This window comes from Melanotaenia boesemani, chromosome 5, assembly GCF_017639745.1.
Source record: "Melanotaenia boesemani isolate fMelBoe1 chromosome 5, fMelBoe1.pri, whole genome shotgun sequence".
NCBI classification, from domain to species: Eukaryota; Metazoa; Chordata; class Actinopteri; order Atheriniformes; family Melanotaeniidae; genus Melanotaenia; species Melanotaenia boesemani.
Window position 1 is genome coordinate 10,751,177 of NC_055686.1, and position 17,657 is coordinate 10,768,833.

General features: G+C 39.2%; 4 protein-coding genes across 7 annotated transcripts in view; 3 read left to right on the forward strand and 1 right to left on the reverse strand.

Moving 5' to 3' along the window:
- The window catches only part of LOC121639814, an 882,884-nt gene that overhangs the window by 831,232 nt on the left and 33,995 nt on the right, over positions 1-17,657 (forward strand). The gene's annotated exons all lie outside the window — the stretch shown is intronic.
- The window catches only part of LOC121640350, a 220,529-nt gene that overhangs the window by 136,962 nt on the left and 65,910 nt on the right, over positions 1-17,657 (forward strand). The gene's annotated exons all lie outside the window — the stretch shown is intronic.
- The window catches only part of LOC121639800, a 94,582-nt gene that overhangs the window by 74,382 nt on the left and 2,543 nt on the right, over positions 1-17,657 (reverse strand). Inside the window, exons 2-4 of one of the 2 annotated variants that reach the window (XM_041985329.1) lie at positions 15,688-15,764; positions 14,360-14,698; positions 11,031-13,494 (exon numbers count right to left, since the gene is read on the reverse strand). The exons of the other annotated variant lie outside the window; for it this stretch is intronic. Coding sequence (XP_041841263.1) covers positions 13,301-13,494; positions 14,360-14,698; positions 15,688-15,748 — 594 coding nt within the window. The 5' untranslated portion in view covers positions 15,749-15,764 and the 3' untranslated portion in view covers positions 11,031-13,300. Of the gene's footprint in view, positions 1-11,030; positions 13,495-14,359; positions 14,699-15,687; positions 15,765-17,657 lie in introns of those variants that run through there. 2 annotated transcript variants of the gene reach the window in all.
- The window catches only part of LOC121639796, a 103,260-nt gene that overhangs the window by 64,350 nt on the left and 21,253 nt on the right, over positions 1-17,657 (forward strand). The gene's annotated exons all lie outside the window — the stretch shown is intronic.

A 17,657-nucleotide genomic window follows, 5' to 3' on the forward strand; every position in this document is an offset into this window, starting at 1 on the left:
TTTAAATGCATTTAGACTTACCTGTAGTCATATACTTCTTTTCCAAGCAGAACATGTAACCTTGTAACCTGCACCACTTGCGACAAATTACTGCTCGGTGGGACACTTTGACTCACCGGGAGGGTGTCGGCTAAAACTAGTGTGTTCACAGCCTGCAACACACTTTATGACACGCATGCGCAGCTTTAGTGTCACTTCCTCTGTCCAGGAAATGCAGTTTAGCAGCTGAAAGGGATCAGCAGAGAGGTTTCAACTGACTACAGAGGCGTTGGGGATTGTGTTTTACAGATGTGTTACAGATGTCTTCTTCTTGTTGAACCATGCTTTTTACTTTTACCATGTAGAAAACTTTCATATGATCATATTACACGTAGCAGGATAAAGTCCAGCAGCTGATCTTTGTGACATTCACACTTCAAACTCAACACAGAACCAGATTTTATTCAAGTGTTTTTGGTCTAATTGTTTTTATTTTGTTTGTGTTTTTGTGTTTCTCTTTTATTTAACCCTTAACACAGAGAGGAGCGTGGAATGGGTGTGTGAACATCAGCCTAATGTAGCTAGGAAACATTGTCTCAGAAACGGCTGGGAAATAGTTAAAACACATGAAAATACACTTTCATGTATTCAGTCAGCTGATTTAATCCAAAATGTTTACTTCTGAAACAATAAAATGAACAGGAGGACCAAATGGGATCATCTTAAAAATAAAACGCTATAAATTGTTTTGAATTATTAATTCACGACAGTCATTTTTCATGAAGACAAACTCTTAATTAGTTGTGCTACACAAATGAACGTTCAGATATTTCTTGTGTTGTAAACCAGCGTGATATTAGAAACGGTTTTTATTTTGTCACACATCACACTAAGATTCGTGTATGAAAAAACTTCAAAAGACGTGAGAAAAGTACATTTGAAGACACGTTTAAAGGCATTTAGACTTACCTGTAGTCATGTGTACTTCTTTTCCAAGCAGAACATGTAACCTTGTAACGTCGATCTGGTGTCTAGTCCTTACCACAAAATACTTTTCACTTATATACTACTGTACCTACTACCCACAATGACGCGAAGTGGGTGTGTCGGTAAGTTAAGTTAGAAGCCGCCTCTGTCTCTGGAAATGCAGTTTAGCAGCTGAGAGGAAACAGCAGAGAGGAACTTTAAAAACTCTGAGACACGAGAAGGAACTGAAAACACAGATGTTTGTATTTAATATCTCCATGAAGCACTTTTATTCTGAACGTCGTGAAGAATTTCTTAAATTTCTTGATAAATTTCTTTCTGTACAAGTTTTAATGTTCAAAGTATGTAGAGGATTGTAAAGGTTTAACTGACTGCAGAGGCGTTGGGGATTGTGTTTTACAGATGTGTTACAGATGTCTTCTTCTTGTTGAACCATGCTTTTTACTTTCACCATGTAGAAAACTTTCATATGATCATATTACACGTAGCAGAATAAAGTCCAGCAGCTGATCTTTGTGACATTCACACTTCAAACTCAACACAGAACCAGATTTTATTCAAGTGTTTTTGTCCAATTGTTTTTATTTTGTTTGTGTTTTTGTGTGTTTCTCTTTTATTTAACACCTTATTAAACTGCAAAAATGAAATAATAAAAATAAATGAAAGAAGCATCTTTCCTTTGCTTTATTCTTTTCATTGAAAAGTAGTAAAGTTTTAATGATTCTCCAGAGAAATAACAACAGCTTATGATTGAACATAATATGTAGATTAATATAGGAATGAAAGATAAAAATAACTTTATTTTTCTACTGTTATTTCTGAAGATGTGATAAATAATGAAATGTGAAAATGAATCAAAGCAAGTCAGTTTATCAACATGTAATACGTGAGGAAATGGAGCATAAAACTGCTCCTGATTAGCTGTTAGACATAAGAATCACCAGTTTTTCGTCTTTCTTATCTTGTTACTGTAGCCCGGTGGAGCTAAGCTTCCTGGTTTAAGTTTTCTTTCTTCCTTTCTGCAGTATTTATTTTTTGTATATTTCATTATCGTTTAATTGATCTGTTTTACAAAGCCATTCTCTTATTGGTTTAATTACTTGTCTGTTAGGTGTGTTTGCCATTTTTTCCACTTATTGGTTAAAACTACGGGTACTTTCATCTGATTGGATGAGGAAGTAGTGCAAGAAGAATGTGTAAGACGACATTCCTGAGGTTCTTATATCTAACCTATGGCGAGTGGAAGCTGCCAATTCAATGCTCACCAAGCACAGGAGAGGGCGCAGCCGACCCTCACGTGGGCGGCGACGTCATGAAATTAACGTGTAGGGGGGCGACGACTCGGCGGCGTACCTTTAAATTACGTCTTTCAATTGAAAGTGGCGCCACCTGGTGGCATAAACACATTCCTGTAAACAAAAAGAACTTCATCCATGTGAAATGTTTTCATAGAAACACAACCTGCAGGTTTCCATGGTGACAGCTTCTATTTCAGTGGTTGTAGTTCATGTAGTTCAGTCAGAAAGTTCTTTGATGTGAAATAAACAGGATGATGAACAGGATCAGATGCTGCAATGACTGAATGAAGTCAGACTGGAGATTTTCCTTCTTCTACCTGGAATGACTGAACTTTGACCTCATGTGTTCATGACTCATCACCTCTGTCTCCTCTCACAGGGAGAAGATGATCTGCAGGATGCTGCTGCTCCTCATCCTCATCTCATCTGTCTGTGGTCAGTTTACATCTTAAGAAACCTCTAGATGAAGTTTAAAGCCTCCATGTTCCAGTTCTCAGTGTGTCTGCTCCTCTCTTTCTCTCTCTGTCTCCTCAGCAGCAACATTTGTAGTGAATGTGACACAGAGCTCCTATCAGGCAGAGGAGAACCACAACATCACTCTGGAGTGGACCTTCACCACCAAACCTGACGTCTCCTGGAGGTTCCTGTTTATCATCTGTAACCTGATAACTGATCACAGAGTCTTCACCCTGTATCATGTCCATGATGGAGTTGAGATACCAGAGTCTCAGGATGGACAGTTTGCAGGACGAGTCCAGAGTGACAAAGACGTCCTCAGAGAAGGACGAATCAGACTTCACTAATGATTCTGGTCTGTATGTGTGTGATGTGAAGACAGATTACAGCTTCAGCTCTGAAAAATGTCAACTGAACGTTACAGGTGAGTTAGTAAATAGTTTATCAGGGTCATTTCAGAAGGTTTTTTTCTAACTTTTTTCAGTTTCTGTTCTGATTTGTTTGTTAATAAAATGTTTTTAACGTTGCATTAAAACAGATGTGTTTTGTCTGTTCACAGCACCGAAGGATCATCCTGAACCCGAGAGAAACCCTGAAACACCAGATGTGGTCAAAGAAGGCCAAGGACACAAGCTCATCTGCTGTGGACTGATACTCACAGATATATTATTGTTTGGTGCTTTTTACTCCCTCACATTCAGTCTAGAAAAGAACATTTTTCCTCCACTGGAAGATTTTAGGTCTCGTTCCAGCCGATCCTCGTTTCCGAACAACTAATTTGTTTGACTGAAATGAGGCTGAAAGATCAGACTTGGTGGAAAAATTGATTTTCTTCTTGATGTAGCAGGGAAATACATTTCACACCATTTTGGATTGTTTACCCACAGACAGCTTTACTTCTTTCAGTAACAGGTAATCTAACTAATTATTGTTTACATGTTTAAAATACTGTTACAGAAAACACAACTTTATGCATTAGTATAATTAAGCTCAGTGAAGTGTTCTTTATCTAACTGGGGGTTTTAGGGGGAAACAACCTCATCAATGATAATTATCAACTAGAGGCAGACCTGGACAAGCACACACACAAATAACTAAGAGAGACACACATGGTGAGTCTCAAGGAATACGAAGGAAAGGTTTTTAAACTGGAAGCTCAGACGTCACTTTTCTTTCTGAGATAAAAGGTCAGAAAGTTACGACCAGAAATAAAATGTTTCTCCACATCAGTTATAAACACACAGTCCATATATTAATGTAAATGTTCTCATGAGTTTCACGAGTTTGTCATAAGTTTAGTTCAATAATCATTTTTAATATTCTGTTTTAGTTCCATTAAAGACAACATATTGAAAAGGTAATACAATAATTACTTTCCAAAGTAACTGGTTTCTTTTATAAAACAGACACTCAGTTACTAACTGGAAACCTGCAGTATTTACTTCACTGCTGAAGCTTTAACTTTTGCACTATGAGCTTTATCTTGTTTTTGCTTGTTTAACAATAATCATGTAAATAAAAATAATGTACAGTTTGAATGTTTTGGTTCGTAGCACTCAGAAACAGTTCTTGCCAAGCTCCTTGACTCAGATGTGCAAAGTTTAATTTTGCACAATAAAGACGTTACTGTCCCCCGAACATGTTCAAGATTGTATTGAAATTAATTGTTTTGAAGTTTAAAGTTTGTTTCTTTATTTCTGCTGGAAAAAAACATGTTCAATTAATCACTTTTCTGTTTTATGTCTGGGTTTCATGTTTGTGTTTCTGTTCCTTCTGATGAAGGCCCCTTTGCCTGAAACGCGTTGGTGTTGAAATGTTTTTTAATAGATTAGCCATGAGATAATAAAGGCTTTTTATTTTCTACCTTCTTGAGTGCCTCAGTAATCTTTTCATGAGTTCAACTTGATCCCATAACTGATGCTGGACAGGACAGGTTAAAAAAATAGATGAGAAAATAAAAAAAAAATAAAAATTTAAATATAATGACAGTTTTTACTGCTTTCACATTTTTTTTTATTGGCACCTTTTATTTCAATTATAAATGTGACCCGTTATCAATGTATGCTATAACATATAATGAAAAATAAACAAGAACTTTACCCAACTTGGACTGCAGCTTTTGGATTGTTTTTTGAAGTGTGTTATAAACGCATTTCCCCCCTCACCCAGCTGAGTGGCTAAATGCCAAAGTTACTACAGAATGTTTTATCAACCTCCTAAAAGATTATTCCGGGGCATCCACCACCAGGAGCAGCACCGATGGCTCCATGGAAGCAACCCAGCATGTCTTCTGGAATAGTATGATCATTATGTGGATTCATATAATAACTTGATAATAATAATAATAATAATAATAATAATAATAATAATAGATTAGATTTATATAGCGCTCTTCAAGGCACCCAAAGTGCTTTACATTGTGTATCCATTAATTATTCATTACACACTCATACCTGGTGATGGTAAGCTACATGTGTAGCCACAGTTGCTCTGGGACAGGCTGACGGAAATGTGGCTGCCAATCCGCGCCTACGGCCTCTCCGACCATCACCAAACATTCATCCACAGTTATTCACCAGCGATGCCAACACTGGAGGCAAGGAGGGTTAAGTGTCTTGCCCAAGGACGCAATGACAGATGACTGGGGGTAGTGGGAATTGAACCGCCAACCTTCCGATCATTGGACAATGGCAGCAGGACACAATAAAGCTCGTTCAAGAAGTTTTTATTCTAACCTTAAATATCAGCATTAGAACTGTGTCTCTGATTCTGAGCTTCATCGTCACAAACAGGACAGAAAGCTGCTGCTGCTCCACAATACTGCATGAAGAAACATCCACCAGATGGATGTTGAAGGAGCTTTGAAATGATTTGCTGCTGTTTAAACAAGAACTGGATCAACTTAGAGCAGAGACATCAGTGAGAAACCAGGTGAAGATCCTCAGTGTGAAATAATCAGAGAACACCTGAAGTGTGAAAAAACACAAGAACACAAGGACAGAAAGATGTTTCACTATGAAACACATACTGAGGAAATACTGGATAAATGTGTTACTTTTTTTTTTTATAAAACATGATTAAATAAAACAAGTCTTTTTATGATACTTCATATGAATTTATAATATTAAGTAAAATGTGAAAGCATCACCTTTTCCTACTTTCTCTCCATTTGTGTCACACATACATCGTCTACATAGCTGATATGAAACCAGAGCTCCATAATGTTCTACAAGAATTTAACTCATAAAATTCAGATAGACAGAGTGGGTTATCAGGAGATACGAAGTCACTTCAGCTATTTTGCGTCTGGAAAAGTACTAGAACTGCAAGATTTGTAGCTCATAAAGAAATTATATCTGCTTATGTAGAGGATTGAAATGAAACTCAAATGAGAAATGGAGTTAAATGCTGGGATCCCATTTAAAATGGGTTTTGAGTGCAACCAATGCAGTAGCCAGAGGGCGCCAGCAGGGGGAGTGTGGGACCACTGAGCCACGTAGCAAGGCACCCCGTTCCCTCACTTCAGTCAATACACGCAGGAGCTGAGGAACGCAGGTGTCCGTGTGTTCTTTAACTTATTCTCTCCTTTATCAGGGCTTTTACACTTACTATGTGATCATGTTACATCAGCGCTGTAGTTAAACAAAGAACTACTTGAAATTCATCATTTAATTTACATTTTAATGACGCAAATTGTAGTTGAATAAATACACAGATTAAATGTGTATCCAGTTTTTATTAATAAAGCAAAATTTATGTTTCTCAGGAAAAGAATCAATAAATTGACATTAACTGCAGCAGGTCTGAACTGAAATATCTCAGATTTGATTATTAAATATTAGATTTTATACAAATAAAGATGTGGCTGTCGATGAGAAAACACTGCAACTTTAAAACTGTTTATCATCCAACTCTGAACCCAAAGAGATTTTAACTGGATAAAACAAACCATGCTGGTGAGTCATGACAGTTTCACTTTGTGTTACGTCCTCGTGCTCTAGGGGTAAGGAGGACGGAACACAAAGAGAGCCGAATACCAGAGTTAAACGAAAAGACAGTTTATTGTAACAAAATGGGTCCAGACACCGCTCTGGTATCGGCCACACTACACAAAACAAATCGAAATGCTTAATCAACTTAAAGTGTCCCGTTAAAGGGTATCACAAATACTAGGATAATTACCAAAAGAAAATGTCCACAAAACGGGAAACACGCACAAAGGCGGAATTAGATATACCAAACAAAACCAAAATGAACTTCACCTCACTCAGGGTAGGGAACACCACACACATCAACTTAAAGTCCTTAATGTTATTCTTTAACTCGCCAAATTTACACACAATAGTCCACAATTCGCTCAGCCTGGCAGGCATGTGTCCCACTGTCCACAGCTGCCCCGAATGATGCTGCTGATGAGGTTATGTAGGGCTCCAATGACGAACAGCCCGCCTTCCGATAACGAGCCGGCCAATCCAGGTGCCAGGTGAGGGGGTGGGGCGGTGCCACATGATGCACCCTGTCAGTCAGCTCAGCTGCCACCAGTCTGCAGTCCTGCTGGTCGCCGAGCCGGCAAGCAGGCGGCCGTAACACTTTGACTGTGTATGATGGGGATTTTATCACCATCTGCTGTCCGATAGAGTTTATTTGTTTTCTCATCAAACTTCCTGCAGTGGACATGTTGTAAATTTACACCTCCCTCTAGTTTTCATAAGATGGAGCCTAAAATATTTTACTGATCTTTATGCTTTCTAAGCAGCATTAATGATTCTCATGATAAATTCAAGAATGACCGTCATCTTCTGTTGTAAAAAAGGAGAAATGAATCTAGTGTGTGTTTATTGTTCAGTCATGACAGATGTTGCAGCTTAAAACATAACATTATATTATTAACTCAACTGTTTGTTAAAAAGCATTGATTATTGTTATTATTGTCCAACAGAAAAGGAAAAAAAAATTAAAAGAGACATTTTTTTGTTGCTTTGTGTTTTGTTTTGATGCTACAAGCTCATGTTATCAGCTTGTTCTTGTGGTTACCTGCAGAACGTTGACAGGAAACAGAAGTAATCACATGCTGCTCACAGAAATCCCTTTAACTGCGTCAGTGACACAAACATTACAGAAAGGTGAGTTGTACTACATTTTTATGATGGTGAAATTGTTACAGTAATTTTCCATTTATCACAGCATTAAGTGTGAAGTCAGAAATGTTTGAGTGTAACTGGGCTCCAAATGAAGCTTAATGTAAACTAGTTTGTTATGAACTGTGAACAAGCAGAAATAAGTTTCTTACATGAAAACTCAAATAGGTTCATGTTTCATGGTCTCTAATCAGCAAATGTGTATAGATATTTATTTTTACCTCGACATGTTTCCACCAGCGTCTGCAGTCTTCTTTAGAAACATCCTTCTGATGAAGAAGCTAAAGCTGCAGGGATCTGTGTAACACACTGAAATGCTGCAAGTAATCTGCTAAAAATGTAAAGCTGGTTGATTGCCTTCAATTTAAACAGAGTGAAACTATGGAATAAATATATATATAGATAGTAGAATTTAATGAAAAAGAACAACAAAAGATAAATGTATTGAGCGCATAAACCAGAAAGTGGAACCTGCTTAAATTCACAGATAAATATATAAATATGATTTGATCAGTTAAGGATTTAAAGTGCAGTTCATAAGGCTGTAACTATGGAAACGTGCAACTGTTACCCAATAAAAAAAAGGAACCTTGTCACGTTATAACCTGATAGTTTGTTGAAAGAACATGAATCAAAGTCCCTACTGCTGCTGTATGTAGATGTCGTTGCGACCTAGAAATGTTGGAGCAAAATACATTTTATGGAAATATTCTCATCAAGTAGAAACATTTCAGTTTTTGTCAAGATTAACTGTTTTACTCTGGTTTATTGTTGTACACAGAAATGCGGGAAAGTTGAGGAAATTGGGCGTCACCTGCTTGTGTGTGTGCCATAGAGTGTGTGCTTCTTTTTGGTTACTAACATGTACCAGTGAGGCTGTCCTCTGAAAAAGAATGAAAGTTATAACGCTTTACGCACCTCTGGGACTGGGAAAAAAACGTTTCTTTCTTTCTTTCTTTCTTTCTTTCTTTCTTTCTTTCTTTCTTTCTTTCTTTCTTTCTTTCTTTCGTTCTTTCTTTCTGTCTTTCTTTCTTTCTTTCTTTCCTTCGTACAGACACAACACTTGACTTCATGAATGTCAAAAATATAAAAACAACAGTGGTTCTGTTTTTATTAACTTTAATGGATTTAGATGCTTTTAGCTCTGAAGTCTTTACTAAATTGATGTTTTTGCCTGAGTTATTTTTAAATTGTAGGTCTCAGAAAAACAAAAATATTCTCTAATCCCTCTAAATCCCTGTGGTTTTAATGTTGTATTTTTTTCTCACAGAGAGAAAATGTTGTTAATACTGTTAATTTACACCAAATTTATAAACAAACTGCTCTGGTTAATGTGAGATATGAGCTCTGACAGCACAGAGATAAAAATGTTCAAAAACCTCTAGATGTAGTTTAAAGCCTCCATGTTCCAGTTCTCAGTGTGTCTGCTCCTCTCTTTCTCTCTCTGTCTCCTCAGCAGCAACATTTGTAGTGAATGTGACACAGAGCTCCTATCAGGCAGAGGAGAACCACAACATCACTCTGGAGTGGACCTTCACCACCAAACCTGACGTCTCCTGGAGGTTCCTGTTTATCGTCTGTAACCTGATAACTGATCACAGAGTCTTAACCCTGTATCATGTCCATGATGGAGTTGAGGTACCAGAGTCTCAGGATGGACAGTTTGCAGGACGAGTCCAGAGTGACAAAGACGTCCTCGGAGAAGGACGAATCAGACTTCATGTGTCCAGACTCAGAACTGATGATTCTGGTCTGTATGTGTGTGAAGAAGTGCAGCTACAATACGACAGAGGAACAAGCTTCTACTGCAGGCTCGGCATCACTTCTGGTGCTCGCTGTGCTTTAGACCAACAGACTCTCAAAACACAGTGGACACCTTCTTGGAGCTGGACTTTGATATTCTGTATGTCAAAGTTTAATTTCTATAGTGTTGTCTCATGATAAGATATAATAAAATATTTGCAAAAATGTGAGAGGTGTACTCAATTCTGATGCTGAATGTTTTTCCAATAATGTAATTTTAACCTGCAATGTGGTTGCCGTGCTTTAAACAGCAACCTCTGTAAAAAGTAGATGTGAATTCCTTCTAACATGTTCATGAGTTGTTAGTAAAGGTTATTATTTAGCAATTTAGTTTATTAACTGTTCTACCAGAGTCCTTCTACCTTTGCCCAAGTCATTCCCCAGGAATCAAGATGGCACAGCTCCTCTTTGAAGCTTGTTTTGCCCAATGGCAGAAACAAACTAATGTGAAGTGATGGCTGCAGATGTAAGTGCTGCCATGTAGGATTTTAAAATGTGGCTCTTCATCTCTTCTAATTGCCCTCACTCAACAAGCACGAAGCTCAGCATCAGCTGGGTAGTTGTGAAAACCAAGATGTGGGAATTTTTTCTTATTGTTTGAACATCCTGGGACACTGCAGCAGCAGTGTGTCAGTGATGGGGCCATGATAGATAGTATGCAGTTGAGAGATGGACACAAGGAGATCAGAGGACAAAAGATTAATCCCATCGACATCAGACTTCTGATACGTGGACGGCCTGTACAATCAACTGACAGAATATTAGAGGGTGTAATTCCTATCGGTGCATACGATACTGCCTGACGGCATCGTGTTATCATATTCAGTCTATAGCTGAAGTAGTTGCTTGTTAGCCTGTCGATTATCATGCATATCTTTACATGTGTGATGAAGCTGTAACTATCTCCAACGATACCGAGTGAAATGAAGATGTTAAATACTACAAGATATGCTGAGCTTCAGTTTAAAAGGCTTAAAACGGATGTTGGGATCTTCTAAACGAAAGATGTCTGACATCACTGTGAAAAGCGCCTATAAAATGAAAATGGCGGCTCCTCTTCTCTGCAGTAACAGATGAGTGAGTGCAGTGTACAGAGTTAAAAAGCAGCCATGTCTCCAATGTGTATTATTTGTGCAACTGCAAAAGATTCACTCCATGTGTGTGAGGGATGTCTACATCGGCTGAGATGTCGGGAAGGAGCTCCCTAACTGCCAGAAATAACCGCTGCAAGAGAGCCCCCCCACCACCAGATATATATTGTGTAGGAAACAAGTATTACATGTATAAACAAATAAGGTCAGACAAAATCTATATATTTTAGGCAAAGCAAGGCAGTTTATTTGTGTAGCACATTTCATGTACAGGACAATTCAAAGTGCTTTACATTAAAACAAAAGCATTACAGACATTAAGAAATAGTAAAAGACACCAACAAATAGCAAGAATCTGGATCACAATAAAATCATAAATTACATTAAAATGATTAAAAGCAAGTTAGAAAGTTACATAGTTCATAGTTTTGCATCGTTCTACAAGCTTAGTTCAGCTAAAACTGAGAAAACTAAATGAACGGAGAAGACTTCATGCTTTAGTGCCATATTTATAATATATTTCATATTCAGTGCAAAAAGATGCACCCCTGTTGGGATTTTTTCAACATTACGCAGCTCTTTTAATTCCTCATTTGCTGCAGCTTGAAGAAGTTGTAAACAAACTTTTTCACAAACTCTGGTGTCATAACAAAGATTAACAACACAGTTAGACCCATTTGTACTCAGTGGCAAACATGCACACGAGTTGGTTCAAACTGTAGCTGATTCATTTCTACAATTACACAAAAAAATATGTGTAAGAGTCAAAGAGTCATTCTATGAAACGGGAGCATTTCCACTTTGTTATTTAAAAATTTTCATCAGGGGCAAAAACTATTATTTAAATCCACAATATAAAAGATAGATTAAACCTAAAAAACAAGTTTTCCTACCTCAGGTATAAATTATGTTAGTATTACCTGTAATATTTATATTACCTATACTTATTCAGACAGAGTCATTCTTGTACCACCCCGTCACGGACAATATGCACACAATGACCAAAAATACATGAAATCATTTCTAAAAATCTTGTGTTTTCCTACTAGTAAAGTGTCCTTTTTTAGAAATTAATTTACAACATAATTCAAATTTATAACAACTTCACAGGTGTATATATTTCATAAATACCATCCCTTCCCTTTTTGTTGATATGTTACATGTAAAGTCCTTGCTGGTCATTGCGGACGTGGTAAAAATGGTCATGTACTAATTAAAAATGATGAAAAATTGTATATTTTTCTTTTAAAATAACATTGTCTCTTATTAAGTGATTAAGAACAAACATCTTAACAGCTTGAAACTTTGGAAATACAGTTGGACACATTTTTATGGATTTTTAATCTCATCAAATGTTGTGGACTCAAATGACACCGTTTCATAGAATGACCCACAATTTCTTTGATTAACACTTCAGTCAGATGAGAACACTATAAAAAGTGATCAGCAATTTCTGACCATGTTAACGTAAATTACTTCACATTTGAAGTAAAAAACTAAACAAACATACCTATCATATTAACATGAAGGTATGTAAACATAAGCCACAGTTTAACCTCATAATGAAGGTTATGCAGCTTTTTCCAGCAAACACTGATAATTAACAATGTGTGCAGGTCAGATTTATAAAACTGGGTTTGACAAAACAACAGTTTTTAACATTTTTGACTCATCAGAGGTAAAGGTAAACAAAAAGATTTCAATGTGCAATAAAATCTTTCAGTTTGATAACTTTGAGAACAAGAACGTTCTCAAAACAAAGTGCATCAGTGATAAATTCATTATTATTATTATTAGAAAACACTTTTCACCTCTTCAAGAGCCATTCTTCATGCTCTGATCTCCTGGGAACAAGGTGCTGAGGAGGTAAAGACCCAATGCAGAAAGATCTTGGAACATGTCATCAACTGATGTCATCATGTTCCTAAGAGACTTATAAAAGTCATATTCCTGCATCTTTTTACCTACAAGCACTGATCCTGGAGATAAAGCCTGAGTTATCATCATGTCTGACAAAAGTATGTCAGATTAACGTGACGGTAAAGGACCATAATGAGCTTTGTGGCTTTGTAAATACAAAGACTCAGCTTAGCACCTGGTCAGATTCCTGGTTAGGAGATCTTTGTTGCTGTACCAAATACACAAAGTATCCTAGTATCAGAAAGAGCTAAATTATTAGAGAGATGTAAGTTTTACCATATGAATACTATAGGTAAAACCTCATCCTTCCAACATTACACAGCTCTTTATCATCATGTCTGACAACCTTAAACCTACAGACTCGTAACTGAGGCATCTGGTGAGAATGTCAGAAACATGTGACGGTAAAGGACCATAATGAGCTTTTTGCTTAAAAATATAAACATAAAAAGACTCAACTTAGAACCTGGTCTGGTTCCTGGTTAGGAGACTTATATTGCAATAACAAGTATCCTAATACCAGAAAGAGCTAAATTAGTAAGTAGTCAGAGGTTATTTAAGTAAACTGACAACCTTAAGAAAACCTTAAAAAGAAAACTAGTTTTCTTTATCTATAGAAACTGGAAGTCTAAACGATCGAGCCATTTTTCTTTTCAAGGAGTTTATCATTTGTTAATCTGCTCTTTTTTCTGCTTGACATCACATATCGAACTACAAGTGCAGCCACAAACATCCCAAGAAACATCCCAAGAGCCACACAGAGCCCGAATCTTCCCCGAATCCCTGGCTGAGAAATCTCCTCTGGTGTTTCATCCCTGGATGCTGCAAAGAGATGAAACCATTGCAATATTATCTGAACGCATTAGAAAAGGTCATACAGGTAATTTGTTTACGGTGGTCCCTTCCCATCTTCTGCGGTCTCGCTGTTTTACAGATTTTTTTTTTTGTATGCAGCACTGTTTATGTAAGTATATGTAAATCCTATTTCAATCATTCTATGTCCAAATTTACTGTAGGAATCAGCCCACTGTGTTTTGTTTCTTGACTGGGTTGGTAAACATCAATGCGCTGTTAAGATTAAAATTATTAAGAAATTCACGTTGTTAAATATATGTTGGTTTTTGAGAGTGTATAAAGTGTGTGAGAATGTTGAAAATGCTCATTATAGTTTGGGAAAGGTTGATAAACACTCAGAGGAGGAATAATTAAGTTTTAACATGCATTTAAATTGTGAAAATTTAATAAGGTCGTCATTTCGTGGATTTCATTTATCGCTGGGTGTTTTCAGAACGTAACCCCCACAATAAACGATGCTATGCTGATTCTATTATAAATAATTATTTGCATAACCATTGGAGGAAACTATTTAGAAAATTATTCCTTTTTTACATAAAAACATGAAAGAATCCACTGAGAGAAGAAGATGTGTCAAACTGTACAAGAGAGTTTTAAGAAATGTTTGTATTATGTGATAATATTTCATTTCATGGTTGAGTTATTTAATTAATAAAACAGCAACACTTTACTAAAACACTTCCTGGTTGGACGTAAATTAAAAAATAATGAGGGTTATTTCAGGATTTAAACTCTTCCCACACCTGGATGTTAGTCTGAAAAGATGGTGAATAAAAACTGAATATATGTAGAAATGCTGTTTCTACGTGGATGTGTTGTGTTGGTAACTTACCTGTAACTACAAGGTTAAATGTTTCGCTGTTTCTTTTTCCATCAGCAACAACAACAAACCGATATGTTCCAGCATCGTTGAACCTCAGATCAGTCAGGAGACATTTGATTGGTTCATTCCTGATGAACGATGGATCACAGTGCAGTCGTCCTTTGTAGAATTCATCTGTATACGGCTCAGCTTCAAGTCTGCTGTCATACAGATAAATATTCCTCAGGGTTTTCTCCTTCTTCAGGCCTATTTGCAGTGAATCAGGAGGCATGTCAGTACCAACAGGGAACAGACATGTCAGCGTGATGTTTCTGTGCTCCTCTTCATGGATGTCATGAGTTTGGTGACCTGCAAGAGTCAAATAGAAAAGCAAATTAAAAGAACACAAATCATGGCTGAGTCAGTTCTTTCACACACTTAATGAATATGCTGCCATCTGGTGGACTGATTTAATTACTGCAGCAAAAAGTCAAAACTCTAAAGCTGCGGCTGACATGCTGAATGCATGTGATGCTCAACACACACACACACACACACACACACACACACACACACACACACACACACACACACACACACACACACACACACACACACACACACACACACACACACACAATGTCTAAAAGGCTTTTGCAGCTGTTGAAATACAAAATTACCCCCCGGTCATGATTTGGGATTATGTTTTTCAAATGTATGACATTTAAATAATTTCCTCTCAGTTTCTATCTCAGTACCTAAGAGTGTCATCAGTATATTTTTCATCTCTTTTTTCTTCTTCCTCTTTATTTTCACTCTCTCTTCATGAGAATTGTTTAAACTAATCCTAACAATAACAAAGGAGCTTTGTTCCCCTCAAAAACAGACGAGTTCCCCTGAAAACATTCAGCTGAGACACTAAAGGGAAGACCTAGAAAATAATCCACTATCATCTTATATCTTATTTTCTAAAATGCTTGTGATGTTCTTAAAAAAAGATAAAATTACATTTTCCAAACAATGCAGGTGATCTGTTCTGTTTATTTAACCAGCATTGTTTGTTTGTTGTGTGCTGAGTCGTCCAAACAGCAAAAACTTCATTTATGCTTCATGTGGCTGTTAGAAAAACCTTCTATCCTTATGAGATGCTTCTGATTGGATCCTCTGCATATAACCCTGTTTTTGATGGCGCCTCTGCATGTGATGTGGGAAGCCTGAAAGTTACGTTCCATAAACCTCTGTGTGATTCAAACCCTGAAAGTAACACTGATGGTAAACAAAATCATGATGGTGCTGCAGAGACCCCCCCTTTCTTTTTATTGTTTAAAAACAGCTTTAAGTAGAAAGCAGAGACTCACCCACTACAGGACTCAGAGCCACAGTCAACATCAGGAGGAGACCAACTCTCCAAAAAGTCATTTTTCATTGAGCCGCCCTGAAACAGAGACTTTAATAAGGCTGCAGCATCTTAATGTTTTTATTCATCTGCTTTTTTTTTACAGCAATTTACATTATTTATTAACACATCTGACTCCATCTTTGTTAATTTCTCATATGCAATCTGTGTTTAGCTTAAGACGACAAAATGGTGGCTACAGAGAAATCCTCAGACAATGTCTGCCTCCTCCAGGAACCAATCAGATGACTTTCATTCCCTCTGGTCCCCTGTGACTGGCTACATCACCTAATGTAGGTGGAGGATTGCGGCTTCGCTGGGATGGGGGTGGATATGGGTGGGGGGTCCCTGGTGGCTTCGGGTCTCCGGTTGTCTCCTGGGTGGGGATCTCGGCTGCTCCGCTGCTGGGTCGGCTGGGGGTTCCGGTCTGGGCGGGCGGCATTGGGTGGGCCCCGGGGTGGGGCTGCCTCGTGGCGGTGGGGGGTGGCTGCCGGGGTGCCTGGGTCGGTGTCCGTCGGCCCCTGGCCGGGTGGCCGGTCGGGCCCGGGGTGGGCCGGGTGGGGGCCCCGGGCTCTGGGGTGTCGGGTCTCCCCCCGCTCCTGGGGGTGGGGGGTCTGCCGCTGCTGGGGGGGGCTGGGCCCGTCCGGATGTGCCGTGCCGGGGGTTGGTCCGTGCCCTGGTGCTTGGTCGCAGCCCCGGAACCTGGGTGGGGGTGTGTTTGTATATAGGTGGGTGTGTGTGTGTGTGTGTGTCTGTAGGTATACGGGTGTGTGGGTGTGTGGGTGGGTGTAGAGGGATGTGTGTGCTGTATGTGTGTGTGGGTGTGTATGAAGGTCTAGGTGTGTGCGTGTATGTGTGTGTGAGTGGTGTGCGGGTGTGTGTGTGGAGGTCTATGTGGGATGTGTGTGTGGGTGTGTGTGAAGGTGTGCATATATGAGTGTGTGCACGTGGAGGTCGAGGTGTGTGTGGAGGAGTGAAGGAGTGGGTGGAGGCGTGAGTATGTATGGAGGTGCTTGTGTGTATATGCAGGTATGTATGTGAGTGCGTGTGTAGTGGTGTATGTGTATGGAGGGGTATGAGAGTGTGTGTGTATGTGGGCACCGGTGTGTGTGTTTATAGGTATGTGCGTGAAGTGTGTGTGTGGAGGTATGTGCACGTATTGAGGTGTTGGTGTATAGAGGTGTGTGAGAGGGTGTGTGAGTGGCTGGGGGGAAAAAAAAAAAAAAAAAAAAAAAAAAAAGAGTGTGTGTGCGTTTGCAGGGGGTTAGGACGTGTCCTCTGGGGGGCGCCCTGGCCGGGTGTTGGGGGCGTGGGCCTGGGGTTCCCTTCCTTTGCCTCGCCCCCCTCCCACTCAGAAAGAGGAAAGTGGCCCCTGGGGGCCTGGCTGGCCTGGCCTGTGGGAGGATGGATGGTGGAAGGATGGTGTGTGTGCGGGAGGATGGATGGTGTATGGGAGGGAGGATGGTGTGTGTGTGGGGGAGTGGTGTATGTTTGGGAGAGTGGGTGATGGAGGGGTGGTGTGTGTGTGTGGGAGGATGGGGTACGTGAAGGTGGATGTTTGGTGTAGGAGAGGGAGGACGGTGTATGTGTAGGAGAATGATGTAGGTGTGGGAGGATGGGTAGTGGAAGGATGGTGTGTGTGTGTGTGTGTGTGTGTGGGAGGTGTGAAGGTAGATGAATGGTGTATGAGAGGGAGGATGGTGTATGTGTGGGAGGATGAGTGGTGGAGGGATGATGTGTGTGTGGGAGGATGGGGTAGGTGTGGGAGAGTGTATGGTGGAAGGATGGTGAGTGTGTGGGAGGAAGGATGGTGTGTGTGTGGAAGGATGGATGGTGGAAGGATGGTGTGTGTGTGTGGGAGGACAGAGTATGTGAGGGTTGAATGGTGTATGCGTGGGAGGATGAATGGAGGAGTGGAAGGAGAGTGTGTGT